At 37.1% G+C, this 17635-nt stretch overlaps 1 protein-coding gene across 1 annotated transcript in view; it reads right to left on the bottom strand.

Moving 5' to 3' along the window:
* The window catches only part of LOC130236296 (WD repeat-containing protein 70), a 110866-nt gene that overhangs the window by 54277 nt on the left and 38954 nt on the right, over positions 1-17635 (bottom strand). Inside the window, exon 10 of the mRNA XM_056466967.1 lies at positions 6481-6655. Within this exon, the coding sequence (XP_056322942.1) occupies positions 6481-6655 (175 nt within the window). The remainder of the gene's footprint in view (positions 1-6480; positions 6656-17635) is intronic.

The raw sequence follows: 17635 nt of genomic DNA, 5'->3' as shown, positions 1-17635 counted from the left end.
GTTGGGGGCTGTTTTTGCCCCATTGACTTCCATTATAACTACATTTTTTGATTGCCATGATAACATTTAATCATGCATTCTTGATCGTTGGTGGTTTTTCCTGTTGAGAAGAGGTACAATTGTCATTTTACACTGGGAAAACAAAACAAAATGAAGAATACATGATTGTATGGTGTCAAGGCTTTGCAATAAAAAGCATTTATTATAATTGAAGTCAATGGGGCAAAAACAGCCACCAACATGACGAAACAGTAGTCAATTTAAACAATAACAAGGGCTAAAATACTATAAAATGTAGATTTTCTTACAATGTACAGCCTTTTTTACCAAATCAAACCAAAAACCGTAACCACAAAACTATGATATAAAACGAATCTGCGATTTTGTAAACAGTCCCACCCCTAACACATATGTATATTACAGACTCTGAAAGCCCAAACCTTTAGCTAAAATAAATTGTGTGAAGAAAGTGGCAGCATCATCCATCAGAGTGAGCGCATGATGGGAAAAGAGCAGCAGTATGAGCAACACCTCCTCAATCTTGTAGAATAGCTTCAGCAACACTTTCTGCATGTGTCCTGATTGCGTTCAGCACACAGTGAAGAACAGCTGTGAGCAGATGATGGACGCACTGCTAAAGCCTCTCTCTCTCACCTCCTGATATTAAACAGATCAGTGTCAAAGTGGACCATCCGTTCGTCCGCTTAGACCCCCAGAGATAATAATCACCACTCAGAATGACTCAGAGTTTGTTTTTCCCATTAAAAGACAAGGCTGAATGCACCAGCTCAGATTCTCTACTGCTATGTGAGCTGCCAAACATTCAGATCGTCTGGCGGAACGGTGACTACATGCAAACAAGAAAGAAAACATATAATCGCTTTTACATCCCAGTAAAGCTCTATAGACATCACGAATTCTGAAATCTCAAAGGTCTAAATCTGAATTTTACATTAAAAACATCATCAATACATATTTCAACCTTTTAAAAAATAAGCCATCAGCATTTAACAACACATTAACCCTCTGAGGACCCTGTTCATGCTTTCAGCATCTCTTTTTTCTTATCAGTGCCAAAGACACTTGATTTCGGTCACAAAGATACAAGTGTTATACACCATTTACCTGTCAGGTGTCTACTTATTTGTGTACACTCACAATAACAACAAAAGTGTGTGCTTTTTGCAACACTGTAGGCATTATTTCTTTTCCCTCTCCACGAACTGTTTTTAGAAACACGTCACTGAAATGAACTGAAACTGTGAAAACAGAACACACAGACATGAGACAGCTTATTTTAATAGAAATCTATGTATCTATAGAATATATCTATAGAAAGTGTCTACTTTTAAATGCAGCGAGAGCATGTTGAAAACAAATATTGTTTGATAAAGTAGTCAGTATGAAACCAACACTATGTCTAGTTTCTCAGTCTCGTTTCATTTTCATTCTCAGGAACAAGTTGAAATTATAGCCCATTTGACCGCATGGGACCACCGTGACCTGATGCTGCTTTATTTAGAACGTGACTCATGTTATACGTGTTATTTATTTTTTATTTATTTTACCATAGTTGATCCAGACAAAGTTTGGAAAGAGTTAAGCTTCAATTATTTTGAAAAAATATATATATAAAAAAAAAAAAAAATATATATATATATATATATATATATATATATATATTAAAAAAAAAAATTATATATATATATATATATATATATATATATATATATATATATATATATATATATAATATTATATTATATTATTATATTATTATATATATATATATATATATATATATATTATATACATAATATTATATATTATTAAGTCTTAAAATATTATTTTGATTTAAAGTAATTGTTTTTTCATGTTTAAAATATTATTTATTCTTGTGTTTAAAGCTTTTGTCATTACGCTACTTCAGTGTGTCAGAGTCATTCAGAAATTATTATTAAATGCTGGATTAAGTTTTTATTGCAACAGTTTTGCAAACACGTTTTATACCATTTCAAATATATTTTTTGTGCATGCTGTATAAGTGCACATACACTGTTCACCCATAGTGTTTACATGGTCATAATACAGCAAGCGATACAACAAGCATTTAGTTTGGGCTAGCTTTTGCAGCTGGACACTGCTTTACAACGCCCTTGATCTAGGTTGAAAACTTACCTCTTTGATTTAGCATTTTATCAGTGAAAATTGTCTGTTTTATCTATAATTTTATAATTTTATATATGTATTTGTTTTTATCTGTTTTGATTTGTACTGTGCAGCATATTGGTCAACCTCTGGTTGTGTTAAATAGTGCTATATAAATAAAATTGACATTGACATTGATGGGTGAACATTAGCCAGAGGGGGAGTGTCTTTTGTCTCTCCAGGTGTGATTTATTCAGCACCATTGTCACTCCTAAAACAGACTTAACAAAATGTAAATCATTGTAATGTTTTCTTTGAATGAGAGAACAAAATAATGTTCACATAATTGTGAAGTAAACATTATAGCCTACAAGACTGGTTACTTAAAAATCTTGAACAGGCCCATTCAGTGTGGTTTTTTAGACCTTATTTCAGCTACATTTTTGTCTCCAAAACCTACTAACATGCATAATTTGTTTTTCTAAAAAACACAAGCATCTACATCAATATTTCTCACATATTATTGTAGCACAGTTTGTGCTGAATACAAAAAAAATACATGTTGGCCAGTACTATGTTATTAGTAGCTGAAATAAACACAAATGCCAGGCAACGTCAAAATATCTTAAGGGCCCCAAAATCACCTCAAAACAACAAATGACTCTTAAAGTGGACCTATTATTCAAAAATCACCTTTATAATGGGTTTAAACACAGTTGTGTGGCAATAGTGTGTGAAAATAACCAGCTTCTAATGGTAAAAGTGTATTCATTTTATTTAGTTTCTGCAGAAACACTTTGATTAACATTCTCCGGACTAAGGTTTTTGAATCTGCCACTATGCTGACACACAGGCATTTATAGCTCCGCCCTCTTATATAAAGAGCCCAATCTCATTTGCATTTAAAGCAACAGTCACCAAAACGCCACAATTAGGATCAAAGCCTAAAAGGGTCAGTTTCAGAGAGCTAGAAAACATTATTTGTGCTGTATTTTGAGCTTAAACTTCACACACACACATATATATAAAACTTTTTGGACATATGGCCCGCTGATAATCATTTTAAATAATCACAATTAGGATTTTTCCCATGATTGAGCAGCCCTAGTTTAAAACGTTCGTTATTTCCCACCTTCTTCTTCACCTAAATGATGACGTTTGAACAATGGATGACAGACCCAGTATTGCCATGTAAATGAAGAAGAGAAGCGGTCCAGAAACAGAGCCCTGAAGAACACCAGTAACCAAGAAAAAGCCTCAGTGGTGTCATCCGGCGCTCAGGACCACCAGTGTGATGCCCTGACCAAACAAACAGCAGCAAATCAGCCCATTTCTGCCCCATTCATCCCAGTCAGAGCAGACAGCAGGACACCCACGCTGATCATTTACAGCCCAGATCCACTGAAGACCTGCTCAGTGTCAGCGGCTGATGACCTCTGACCTCTGCATCCGGAACGGTCAGTCGTCCTGCACGCTCCGTCAGCACTGACACTGAACAGCAGAGCTTTATTGGCCAGTATGTAAGGGCTGCAAGATATTGGAAAAATCTGACCGTGCCATATTTTATTGTTCATCAATCAATATTGTGATATGAATACAGTTTCACATGACGGTCTATTTGGCAGTATTCTGGAGAGTCTAACCAATATTCAGGTACAGAAACTGAATAATCACAATGCCAAAAAACATGCTTTTCTTCCTTTGCTTCTCATTTCTAGTCCAAATATCTCAAAATTGTGGATCAAGTAAAAATATTCTTTTGCTTTCACCTTCAGAAGAAACGAGTCAAAATAAAGAGCAACCTTTTTGACGAGCAACATTATCTGCCAATGGGCTGTGTTAAATAATCTTATTTTTGATTTAAAATGTACTAAACAACGGCAGCATGGTGGCTCAGTGGTTAGTACTGTTGCCTCACAGCAAGAAAGTCGCTGGTTCGAGTCCCAGTTGGCTTTTCTGTGTGGAGTTTGCATGTTTTTCCCGTGTTGGCGTGGGTTTCCTCCCGGTGCTCCGGTTTCCCCCACACAAACACATGCGGCATAGGGGAATTGGATGGATCTAAATTGGCTGTAGTGTATGAGTGTGTGTGTGTGTGAATAGGAGAGTGTATGGGTGTTTTCCAGTACTAGGTTGCGGCTGGAAATGCATCCGCTGCTTGAAACATATGCCAGAATAGTTGGTGGTTCATTCTGCTGTGGTGAGCGCAGATAATCAGGGACTAAGCTGCAGGAAAATGAATGAACGAATGACGTACATAACAGAATGAACATTAATGAAATGAAATGAAATACAGGTCAAAGCAGATTTAGAAATCACTACTTTCTTTTTGTTTGTTTTTTGCGTCCTCATTCTGATTTGGGGTTGTAGATATTGGTACTTGAAACAAGTCAAATCTTTGTTGCACCTATAAAACCATAATTTATTGCGCCCAAATGTTAAAAACACATGCAAATTTAAGAATAAACTTTCAATCTATAACAGTTCACCCCCTCTATTATCCTTGGGGTCAATTTGACCCCATTCAGTGCTAAATGTATGTACATATGGGGCAACCATTACTGCATCCAAAATGGTAAAAAGCCTTTGAGTAACGATTGATGACCAACTAAACTTCTCTGAGCACATTTCTAGAACTGCTCGATCTTGCAGATTCGCACTCTACAACATCAGAAAGGTCCGACCCTTCATATCTGAACATACAGCTCAACTTATTGTTCAAGCTCTTGTTCTCTCCAAACTGGACTATTGCAACTCTCTACTAGCCGGGCTTCCAGCTAACTCTATCAAACCTCTTCAGCTGCTTCAGAACGCAGCAGCACGAGTGGTCTTTGATGAACCCAAAAGAGCACATGTCACTCCGCTACTCACCCGTTTGCACTGGCTGCCAGTTGCTGCTCGCATCAAATTCAAAGCTCTGATGTTTGCTTACAAAGCGACCTCTGGCTTTGCTCCTTATCTGCTCTCACTTCTGCAGATGTATGTGCCCTCCAGAAACTTGCGTTCTGTGAATGAACGTAGCCTCGTGGTTCCATCCCTAAGAGGGAAGAAATCACTTTCCCGAACTCTCGCATTCAATCTGCCCAGTTGGTGGAATGAACTCCCTAACTGCATCAGAACAGCAGAGTCACTTGCTGTCTTCAAGAAACGACTAAAAACTCAACTGTTTAGTCTCCACTTTCCTTCCTAATCTGTAACTGCCTCTCTGGCTATACCACTAACTGTACTCTCTCTCTCTCTCTCTCTCTCTCTCAACAAAAAAACATAACATTACTAATGCTTTGCTTCTTAGACTTTACACACCTGAAACTTGTCTACAGCACTTGTTCACTGCTGCTCTTATAGTTGTGTAAATTGCTTCCTTGTCCTCATTTGTAAGTCGCTTTGGATAAAAGCGTCTGCTAAATGACTAAATGTAAATGTACATATAAAATTGACTTTGTATTTTTTGTTCCAGATTTTTCCTCATTTAATGGGGGAAAACTTGGTAAACATAAAATTAACATGATATTATTCAGTGCGTGATTGATATCCGATATAAAGCGAGTCTCAGAATGTACAAGAAGCACTGCATTCAATTCCAATGCCCCGCACCATGTCTTTAAAATATGGACATTTATTTTACCACAGTATTTTCAATGGAGTTTCCTCGCTGCTCCTGAAGACGCTCGTCTTTCATCTCGTTTTACGCTTGATCAACTAAACGAATGCTTAAGTCTTAACTGCTTGTATTTGAAATACATCACAACGTTGATGCTGTACATTGAAAATTAAAACTCACATTAACCTTTCAGGGTGACACGGTGGCTCAGTGGTTTGCACTGTGGCCTCACAGCAAGAAAGTCGCTGGTTCAAGTCTCAGCTGGGTCATTTGGCAGTTCCATGTGGAGTTTGCATGTTCTCGTGGGTTTCCTCCGGGTGCTCCGGTTTCCCCCACAGTCCAAACACATGCGCTATAGGGGAACTGATGAACTAAATTGGCTGAATGTATGAGTGTGTGTGTGAATGAGTGTGCATGGATGTTTCCCAGTACTGGGTTGCAGCTAGAAGGGTATCGGTTGCATAAAACATACGCTGGATAAGTTGATGGTTCATTCCACTGTGGCGACCCCTGATAAATAAGGGACTATGCTGAAGGAAAATTGATGAATGGATTAATCGTTCACCAGAAGTTTAACAAAGGAGAAAAAAACACTAGCTGTGCGTATACATATATTTTGTGGATGCACACATTATGAAATCGATGCTCAAACGATATATCTGACTCCATACGATATACCCCACCATATATCTGACTCAGAGATGCAGTAAAGATATGGGGAAAAACACACTTACGCTCAGGTTCCGGTCCCAGATCTGGATGGTCCCGTCCTGGCAGCCTGCGGCAATGAGTTTGCCGTCTCGGCTGTAGGTGCAGCAGGTGGGAGTCACTCTCTTGCCCTGCTGAGATCGAGGCTTGAACACCGACTTGTGCTTCTTTTCGGAGGTCAAGTCCCACGTGCGCACAGTCCTGAGGATCAGATGAAAATTAAAAAAGCTCAAAATTTTATTTAATTAAAAAAATAATACATTAAAAACCCACTATAAATGATTTAAATAATAATAAAAAAATGTTATATCTTATGCAATGTTCTGTTTTAAAATGCTCAAAATAATATCAGAAAAAAATAATATTACACTGATCATTTTAAAATAATATCAGAAAAAAAATAATATTACACTGATCATTTTAAAATAATATCAGAATAAAAATAATATTACACTGATCATTTTAAAATAATATCAGAATAAAAATAATATTACACTGATCATTTTAAAAATATATCGAAATAAAAATAATATTACACTGATCATTTTAAAAATATATCGAAATAAAAATAATATTACACTGATCATTTTAAAAATAATATCAGAATAAAAATAATATTACACTGATCATTTTAAAAATAATATCAGAATAAAAATAATATTACACTGATCATTTTTAAAATAATATCAGAATAAAAATAATATTACACTGATCATTTTAAAAATATATCGAAATAAAAATAATATTACACTGATCATTTTAAAAATATATCGAAATAAAAATAATATTACACTGATCATTTTAAAAATAATATCAGAATAAAAATAATATTACACTGATCATTTTAAAATAATATCAGAATAAAAATAATATTACACTGATCATTTTAAAATAATATCAGAATAAAAATAATATTACACTGATCATTTTAAAATAATATCAGAATAAAAATAATATTACACTGATCATTTTAAAAATATATCAGAATAAAAATAATATTACACTGATCATTTTAAAAATAATATCAGAATAAAAATAATATTACACTGATCATTTTAAAATAATATCAGAATAAAAATAATATTACACTGATCATTTTAAAAATATATCAGAATAAAAATAATATTACACTGATCATTTTAAAAATATATCAGAATAAAAATAATATTACACTGATCATTTTAAAAATATATCGAAATAAAAATAATATTACACTGATCATTTTAAAAATATATCGAAATAAAAATAATATTACACTGATCATTTTAAAAATAATATCAGAATAAAAATAATATTACACTGATCATTTTAAAATAATATCAGAATAAAAATAATATTACACTGATCATTTTAAAAATATATCAGAATAAAAATAATATTACACTGATCATTTTAAAAATAATATCAGAATAAAAATAATATTACACTGATCATTTTTAAAATAATATCAGAATAAAAATAATATTACACTGATCATTTTTAAAATAATATCAGAATAAAAATAATATTACACTGATCATTTTTAAAATAATATCAGAATAAAAATAATATTACACTGATCATTTTAAAAATAATATCAGAATAAAAATAATATTACACTGATCATTTTTAAAATAATATCAGAATAAAAATAATATTACACTGATCATTTTTAAAATAATATCAGAATAAAAATAATATTACACTGATAATTTTAAAAATAATATCAGAATAAAAATAATATTACACTGATAATTTTAAAAATAATATGATAAAAATTTATCAAATAAAAACATACTATAGATTGAAATTATTTCAGAAATGTTTTATCTTATACTATGTTCTGTTTTAAATTAATTAAAACAATATTAAACTGATATTATTTTCCATAAATAATATCAAAATAACATCATAACAATTAATCAAAACGTATAAATGCAAATATAAATGATTTAAATGGTTAAAAATAATTATGTTATACTGTGTTCTGTTTTAAAGTAATAAAAATAATATCAGTTCTTTTTATCAGAATAAAATAATATTATACTGACAATATTAACAAAACAATTTCAGTAAATCAAAATAATTTCATAAATCAATTAATCAGATAAAAATCACACTATAAATCATTTACATTTACTGTTTTAAATGAATAAAAATAATATTATACTGGTATTATTAAAAATAAAATCAGTACAATATCAAAAGTATTATCATAAAAAATAATTAATCAAATAAAAATACACAGAATTATTTAAATAAAACAATTGATTTATCTTATACTGTGTTCTGTTTTACATGAATAGAAATAATATCAGTTCAGTTTCCTTTATTATTTATTACCTTATACTATTTCCTTTATCACAGCAGATGTAAAGCAGAACGAAACTGTTACATCAACACCCAGCGGGAACATACAAAAACCATCAGCAAACACTATAAAAACCTACTATAATAAACAAGATTTGATCATTTCATTTATAGAAAATCTCAAAAAGGAATGAATAAATACTTAAATACATTTATTGCACCGTTTGCTGTAATAGTTATAGAAATTTAATTTAGATAGATCATCAGAACATTTCAAATGAAACGCACATTTAATTATTTAATAAAATACTAAAGACTAAAATAGTGTAGAAATATACACACACACACACACACACACACACACACACTCAAATACACAGTTAATAAATGATTAGCTCTGCTAATTTTAATTCTTTTTTAAATATTTCACAAGTGCTGTTTAACAGAGTAAGGACACTTTTCAGAGGACTGCCTAAAACAGTGTTTCCCAACCCTGTTCCTAAAGGCACACCAACAGTACACATTTTCAACCTCTCCCTAATCAAACACACCTGAATCAACTCATCATAACATCAGAAGAGACTCCAACACCTGAAGTGAATGGGTCAGATAAGGGAGACATCCAAAATATGTACTGTTGGTGTGCCTCCAGGAACAGGGTTGGGAAACACTGCTCTAAAATATATTTTTTATTTAAACTTTTTTATTGGCTGGAAAAAAAATATTTGTAAAAATATGTATTTTTGAGGTCTAAATTAATATCTCCTTTAGATTTTTTTCCCCAATTGTCTACAGAACAAACCACTGTTGTCCAATGACTTGCATAATTAACCTAACGTTAACCTAGTTAAGCCTTTAAATGTCACTTTGGTTCAATACTAGTATGTTGCACAATAAAGAGTATGCAGAACAATATTTACAGAACAAGACATGTAAACATTTGAAACTAAATATATTAAATAAATATAAACAAATCTGTAAATAAAAATACATTTAAAAAGTGCATGTTATAAAATAACTAAATAAATAGCACACACATCAACGTGCACCCAAACTCATAGACATGAGCACGCAAATGTTTCCATCATTTTCATTCATTCATTCATTTTCTGTTCGGCTTAGTCCCTTTATTAATCTGGGGTCGCCACAGTGGAATGAACCACCAACTTATCCAGCATTTGTTTTATGCAGCGGATGCCCTTCCAGCCGCAACCCATCACTGGGAAACACATCCACACTTATTCACACACACATACACTATGGACATTTTAGCCTACCCAATTCACCAGTACCGCATGTGTTTGGACTGTGGGGGAAACCGGAGCACCCAGAGGAAACTCACGCGAACGCAGGGAGAACATGCAAACTCCACACAGAAATGCATACTGATCCAGCCGAGGCTCAAACCAGCGACCTTCTTGCTGTGAGGCGACAGCGCTACCTACTGCGCCACTGCATCGCCTTCCATCATTTTCTCATTTTAAAAACATGATCAGATCATTCAAGCTGCTCGCCACCATCTTCACAATGAACGTCTGTGAGTTTTTCTGCTCTAGAAACATTCCTGCAGGAAATGAGGCAAATCATTATTGAAAGTGAGGAAAAGCGGAGAAAATCTGGTTTAAAAGCAGATGAGAGACGTGAATGAGAATCTGAGCTGAGAAACAGGAGAGTCCGAGAGCCTTCCAGAGGAAATAAATATATATATATTGCTCATTAACTGGGAGAGCAGATCGAGGGTCTGTTCACATTGTAGAGTTTGATTATGAAGCTAATAACAGGGAAGCAGAGGGTTCGCCACAGAAATTATTCTATAAAACAAAACATAAATAAATAAATAAATAAATAAATAAATAAATAAATAATACTAATAAACAAAAACAAACCATTATAACTATCTGACACTGATCGTTGCAGTTATGTTTGTGTTTCGTTTGTGTCGTCCATGAGGAGCTGTCGCGGCAGGTTTTATTTTGTTTATATTGTATAAAAAGTGTTTAAAAGTGCTCGCTAGTTCCCACATCCTTCTTTTCCTAAATTATGAAGTTTGATCCATGTTTCTGAATGACAGAGCCCAGTAATTCCCTATAAATGAAGAAGAGAAGAGGTCCAAGAACAGAGCCCTGAGGAACACCAGTAGCTAGAATGGTGCGGCTCAGACATTTCAGCCCTTCAAGATGCTTTAAAGGCCGTCACACACTGCGTATGACGCGCACACCAGATGCGCACATTCGCATTCAGAAAAATGAACGATGTCCTGAGTCGTGGTTAAGCGCCGCAGACAGCCGCCGACTTGCGCGCCGGTGTGTGTATCCTGATTGAAACCTATGTTTAGAATTCTGAAATGTATGACCAGAGCGGCGCTTCTGGTGTGCGACCTGCTACCCAGTCTCCCTCGGCCCCCCTCACATTGCAATTTTACCTTCTGAGCTCGACAGGGATGCTGCGACTGTTCAGTTTAACAGAAGCGCTCTATTTTTAGTCGTTTGGGATGCAGTGACATGCAGTCGAAAATCTTGCGGAACAGATCCAGCACTTTTGATGCTGCAGGTCCTCATGCTGCAGGTTTTAGGAGGTTTGCTGAAGGTATCAGCTGTTGTGCAGTGAGGGGTTTGCATCTTTAATAAACTATGAGAATTTGCGTTCATTAAACAGTATGAATGATTAATAAATTCATATGAAACAGTCCCTTAAAAGTCACGTCGTGTCTTCAGTTTCGCACTCAAGCGCGCTTTGCACTCACACTACAAGCGTACCACACTGAAACTCTTCAGACTGGGTCCGGGCGTGATTCGGAGCACTTGTCAAACGAACCGGAAAATGTGAACGGGCATGGTTGGGATAGCCGAGTGTGAGTACACCCTAAATGACCTAGCAGACAGTTAAGATATGAAGTACTATCATTTGGAGTGCTGGATTCAAAGGGGGTTAAATAAAGTCAGTCTAAGCAAGCTTGAATCCAGGAAGTTATTCTCACAGACAAAAGACCAGCAGCTGTTATACAAGACTGATGGTCGAATTCTGTGAAAACAGCCTTGTGGATGTACATTATCCAGCTTATTACACAGCCACCTGCTATAAAACTAAACTATTAGACACACAACATTGGGTCTCATTCACTAATAATGTGCACATCTCATATTTATACACACATTTGAGCTAAACTTTCCACCTAATTCACAACATGCATCTTCACATAGGCTTGATTTCATTAGTGTTCTTCTGTTAGTGAATTTGGAGACTTCTAAATGAGTGCCTTTATGCATGAGGTTTCGTCATTTGCATAATACACGCCCAAACCAGCTCCATATTAGTACTGCACAATCAATGGAAAAAAGACTGGGTCACCTTTAACGATAATGAACGTGAGGATTTAGATGTCGGAGGTGGACCACAGTTGCTTTTTTAGTGTGCTTCACTTTTTAATGTTGCTAGGCAACCACTGTATTAATGGTCTTGATGCTGAAGCACATGACATCAGGTGCTTTTTCTGCACAGAGCAGGTTTTATTTTTTAACGGCAGGCACACATGGCGCTCCGTCAAAAATGCAATGTGCAGCAGGCGGTTAGAACACGAAGCACCCAGTGTCCATGTCAGCACACAGAACACTCACTGCCAAAAAAATATATATATATGAAAACAGGTGCCACTTACCACAAAAATGCATTATCGGGACCTGAACAGCCATATCTTCGTACTCTGTTTCTCAACCACGCTCCTGGAGGACCACCAGCTCAGCACATTTCCATGTCTCTTTAACCAAACACACTTGATTCAGAGCATCAGCTCATTAGCAGTGACTGAAAGACCTGTAATGGGTGTGACAGACAAACAAAACATCCAAAACTTGCAGTGCTGGTGGCCCTCCTGGAACGTGGTTGAGAAACACTGCTCTAAAGACACAATGCCTTCAAGCACTACTAAGTGTGCCATGATGCCATGCCTCCAAACACAAGGTGAGACACAATAATCAAAGTTTATGATTATTAAGGATTCATAGATGGTGATGTTTGGAGATATACCTTAGAATGTTGTGACTGGCCAATCAGAATTAAGTATTCCAAAGAGCCATGTAATAATTACTATTATCATATGCCAATTAAATAACTAAATAATAATATATAAATGCAAATTGTAGAAATCTCAAATAAATGATGTACACCGACATTTGAGTGAGTTTGGCGTCACTCAGCAGTGGTGACAGAAGTGAGCATCTCTGCTAGTCATAAACGCAGGGAAACGAGAGAGGACAGTACATCAGCATGACAGGCACATTTGAAGGATCTGTGAAATCGCCATTCTCTTCCCTCCATCTGCTGAACACATTACAGCTGTCGAGCGGGACACGGGGAAATGCAAACACAACAGAGAAACATGAAGATCCTCGACCCGGCCCAACCAGACTATTGTGGAGTAATGAGATTCACAGGAAACAGACATGCAAGAGCACAGGACGGCGAGAGTCTAAGGACAGATAATCCTGAACATCAGAGTCTTCAGCTCAATCCCAAAACTGAACCATCGACTCGGTTGACATAAACAGGCCTCCAGATGGCACCTGAAAACAAAGCTAACTGTGGTTGGTGACTTGACGTGTCAATCAAACGATCTCGAACTGTTAAAGTGGGCGGGTCTTGATCAGAATAAATGCAATGTTGATCAGACAATAGAAACGTCCACGACTACAGAACACGGTTAGATTTGTTCCACACATTTTGATGCCTTTCCAAATGTGGAAAATGTCCAAATCAACTGGATTTAGATTAGATAAGATTCAACTTTATTGTCATCACACATGTACAAGTACAAGGCAACGAAATGCAGTTTAGGTCTAACCAGCAGTGCAATAGCAGCAAGTGCAGGATACAGGTATAAGTTATAAAGTGCAGTTATAGAAAAACTATGGTGATATTTACAGATGGATGTACTATCAACATTATATACAGGTTGTATTAGCTTTGAACAGATTTACAATAAATGAATATATGTACAGGATACTATTAATAGCAGAAGTGTGCAGATAAACATAATTACAAATGTCCATGTGCAGTGGGTATGTACAGTTCAGATAAGTGAATCAGTGCAATGAATATGTGCAAACTTTAAATGTGCAAATGTTAAATAGTGCAGTGATTGTGAGGAGTATAAGTTAGAGGAGTGTGGGGGGGGGGGTGTATTGGGGGGGGCAAAAGAGTCAGTGAGGGGCAGAGTTCAAAAGGGAGACAGCTTTGGGGAAAAAGCTGTTCCTCAGTCTGCTGGTTTTTGTCCGGGGGAGCCTGAAGCGCCTGCCGGAAGGTAGGAGAGAAAACAGTCTGTGAGCAGGGTGAGAGGAGTCCTTAAGAATACTGCGTGCTCGGCGCAGACAGTGTTTCTTCTGGATGTCCTCTATGGCTGGCAGTGTGGTCCCTGTGATGCGTTGGGCAGTTTCCACCACCCGCTGCAGTGCCTTACGCTCAGCAACAGAGCAGCTTCCATACCAGACTGTGACGCAGTTGGTCAGGATGCTTTCTATTACCACAGGTAAAGTCAAAAAAACATCTCAAGGATGATCAATTGAAAGAGCATCTGAGCTTAATTTTGATAATCATCACAAATGCTGTGAATACTTATGTTAGATTTTTTGGTTTATAATAATTTTGTAACGATTTTTGTGAAAAGAACTTCTGTCACTGTGAGATATTGTGTGTAGAATTATGAGGAAAACAATGATTTTAACCCTTAGGGACCTGGACAGCCACCTATTACTAAAAAAAAACAAGTATTAATCTATAATGTTTAATAACTTTTGATCCGAGCTGTACCGTTTACATTTAAATCACCACTTACACTCACTGGCCACTTTATTAGGTACACCTTACTAGTACCGGGTTGGACCCCCTTTTGCCTTCAGAACTGCCTTAATCCTTCATGGCGTAAATTCAACAAGGTACTGGAAATATTCCTCAGAGATTTTGCTCCATATTGACATGATAGCATCACGCAGTTGCTGCAGATTTGTCCATGATGTGATTCTATCGTTCCACCACATCCCAAAGGTGCTCTATTGGATTGACTTCTGGTGACTGTGGAGGCCGTTTGAGTACAGTGAACTCATTGTCATTTTGAAGAAATCAGTCTGAGATGATTCACTCTTTAAGACATGGTGCGTTATCCTGCTGGAAGTAGCCATCAGAAGATGGAGACACTGTGGTCATAAAGGGATTGGTCAGCAACAATACTCAGGGTAGGCTCAAGGTAGGTAGGCTTAGGTAGCCACAATTGGCACAAAAAATACCCTCCCACACAGTTACCCTCCCAGCAGCCTGAACTGAATACAAGGCAGGATGGATCCATGCTTTCATGTTGTTGACACCAAATTCTGACCCGAGCATCCGAATGTAGCAGCAGAAATGGAGACTCATCAGACCAGGCAACGTTTCTCCAATCTTCTATTGTCCAGTTTTGGTGAGCCTGTGTGAATTGTAGCCTCAGTTTCCTGTTCTTAGCCGACACAGTGTGGTCTTCTGCTGCTGTAGCCCATCTGCCTCAAGGTTGGACGTGTTGTGTGTTCAGAGATGCTCTTCTGCAGACCTCGCTTGTAACGAGTGCTTATTTGAGCTACTGTTGCCTTTCTATCTGCTGGAACCAGTCTGGCCATTCTCCTCTGACCTGCATCAGCAAGGCATTTGCGCCCACAGAACTGCCGCTCACTGGATATTTCCTCTTTTTCAGACCATTCTCTGTAAACCCTAGAGATGGTTGTGCGTGAAAATCCCAGTAGATCAGCAGTTTCTGAAATACTCAGAGCAGCCCGTCTGGCACCAACAACCATGCCACGTTCAAAGTCACTTAAATCGTCCTCCTTCCCCATTCTGATGCTCGGTTTGAACTGCAGCAGATTGTCTTGACCATGTCTACATGCATTGAGTTGCTGCCATGTGATTGGCTGATTAGAAACGTGCGTTAACGAGCAGTTGGACAGGTGTACCTAATAAAGTGGTGAGTGTATGTACCATTTAAAGAGTGACATAAAGAAGAGATTGTCAGCTTTCCAGCAATATATGACCCATTTGAACCTTCAGGGGCTGCGGAGTAAGTTTGGTTACATCACATTTTGACAACATTGATTCTTCAAAAGAAATCAACACTAAAAAAATTAACAAGGCCAGTCAGGTTCCCACAAAATAGCTCTCTGTGTTTAAGAGTTAATCAATTCTGGCTGTAACGCAACAAAATAAGAAGAAAGTGAAGTGCTTCATGCTGGGACCAGGCAAGTATAAATGTGAACAGGCCTTTAAGCCTCGTAAGATGAAGGAAAGTGATGGAAAAGAGTTTCTGTAAAGCTGGTCTGTCATCAGAAGTGTCCGTCTCACTTTATCCCTCATATCCGCAGTCATTGACCACAGCGAGACGAGGTGAGAAACAGCCATGAGAGGTCAGAGATGTTTAAACAGGTCGAGGAACAGACCCAACTCATCCAACAGCCCGTCCTGCGCTGACCCGCGCTGACCTCAGGCAGTCAAAGGTCAGTCCAGACATGCGTAAACACATGGAGAGCCTGAGCGCTCGCACACTCAGTGTGTTTAGACAAGAGAAAACACAGTCTGTCTGAATGCAAGACAAAGAGCAGCTCACGATCGAGACGCTGACAGCACAAAAAGAAGATCACAGCGCTCTAACAAACCGTGAAACAACACCAGAACAGACAAACTACATGTTGAAGAGGATCTGACGGGACTCTGAATGATGAGTGTGGACTTCTGAGAATTTCCTGACCCCAGAGCTCTACATGCCATATATACAGGGGCGTAGCAACCGGGGGGGACGGGGGACACACGTCCCCCTCACTTTTTGGAAACAGGTTATTATGTCCCTCGACTGGCCCACATGTTTTATTTGACCTAGCGGCCGCAAGTGTTCTCTGATTTGTTACTTGATTTGAGTGAACGATCACTCAGCCAATCACAGGGCGAATCTGCCACGAGCTTCATTCATTCACTTTGCAGTCAAAGACAGGGATGACGCGGAAGGGAGCATCAGCTACAGCTGGGTAAATCACGGTAAATCACTAACGTTACAGAATCCTACTTTTGTTCCGTTTCGAAGTGAGAACCGTAAAGTCCCTAGTGCTGGTGTCTTGTCTGGCGCTGAGCCAGAGAAAGACAGCGGGGTTACGTTGGTTTTGTTTTCGGTATTCCTGACACATTCAGTGACGGACGGCATTAACTAAAAAACCTCTCACCCTAAAAAGATCTAAACTGTATTCCCTACAGAAAAGACAAAGCTGGTTATGTTTCACAGCTGTCTTTCTTTTTTCGCTCGATATTACGAGCACTGCTTGAGCAGTCGCAATATGCGTTTAGCCAGAGAGAGCTCACGCTGAACTAATCTCTCAGTAAGGGACCGTCGGAAAAGTGCTTCGAAGTGTTCCGAAAACAAGACCAACTTAACTCTGCTGAGAAAGACGTGTTATATTATCACAATTATGCAGCCTTTTACGGCCTGTTGCTTAATTTATGATTTAGACATGTAAATACACACAAGTACTAGTAAAACAAGAACTTTAGCGTTTGTAAAACACACAAGGAAATCTAACAATCCATTAAATATAATTTGCGGATGTGTTTTAATCATATCAGATACACATACTGAAAGTAACTATAAAATTGAATCTACTCCTCTCTAAGTCCAGCCACTTACTTGCATGTATTTGGGGAGTAATTGGTGAATTTCCGTGTTGAATCCTGCGTGTTCTGCTTTTATGAATGACGCATCGGCCGCAAGTACACATGGCGATGTCCATCTCACGTTATATGTGTAGTATCAACTTGCAATTTTGCAATTGAATTGTAGTATTTACGAATATTTTCACACAGAGTAATGCTTCATTTAAATGTGTGTGCTTCTGTTTA

Source organism: Danio aesculapii, chromosome 10 (assembly GCF_903798145.1).
Source record: "Danio aesculapii chromosome 10, fDanAes4.1, whole genome shotgun sequence".
NCBI lineage: Eukaryota > Metazoa > Chordata > Actinopteri > Cypriniformes > Danionidae > Danio > Danio aesculapii.
Note: the sequence above shows the minus strand (reverse complement) of the source record. Positions and strands in the feature narration are given on the sequence as shown.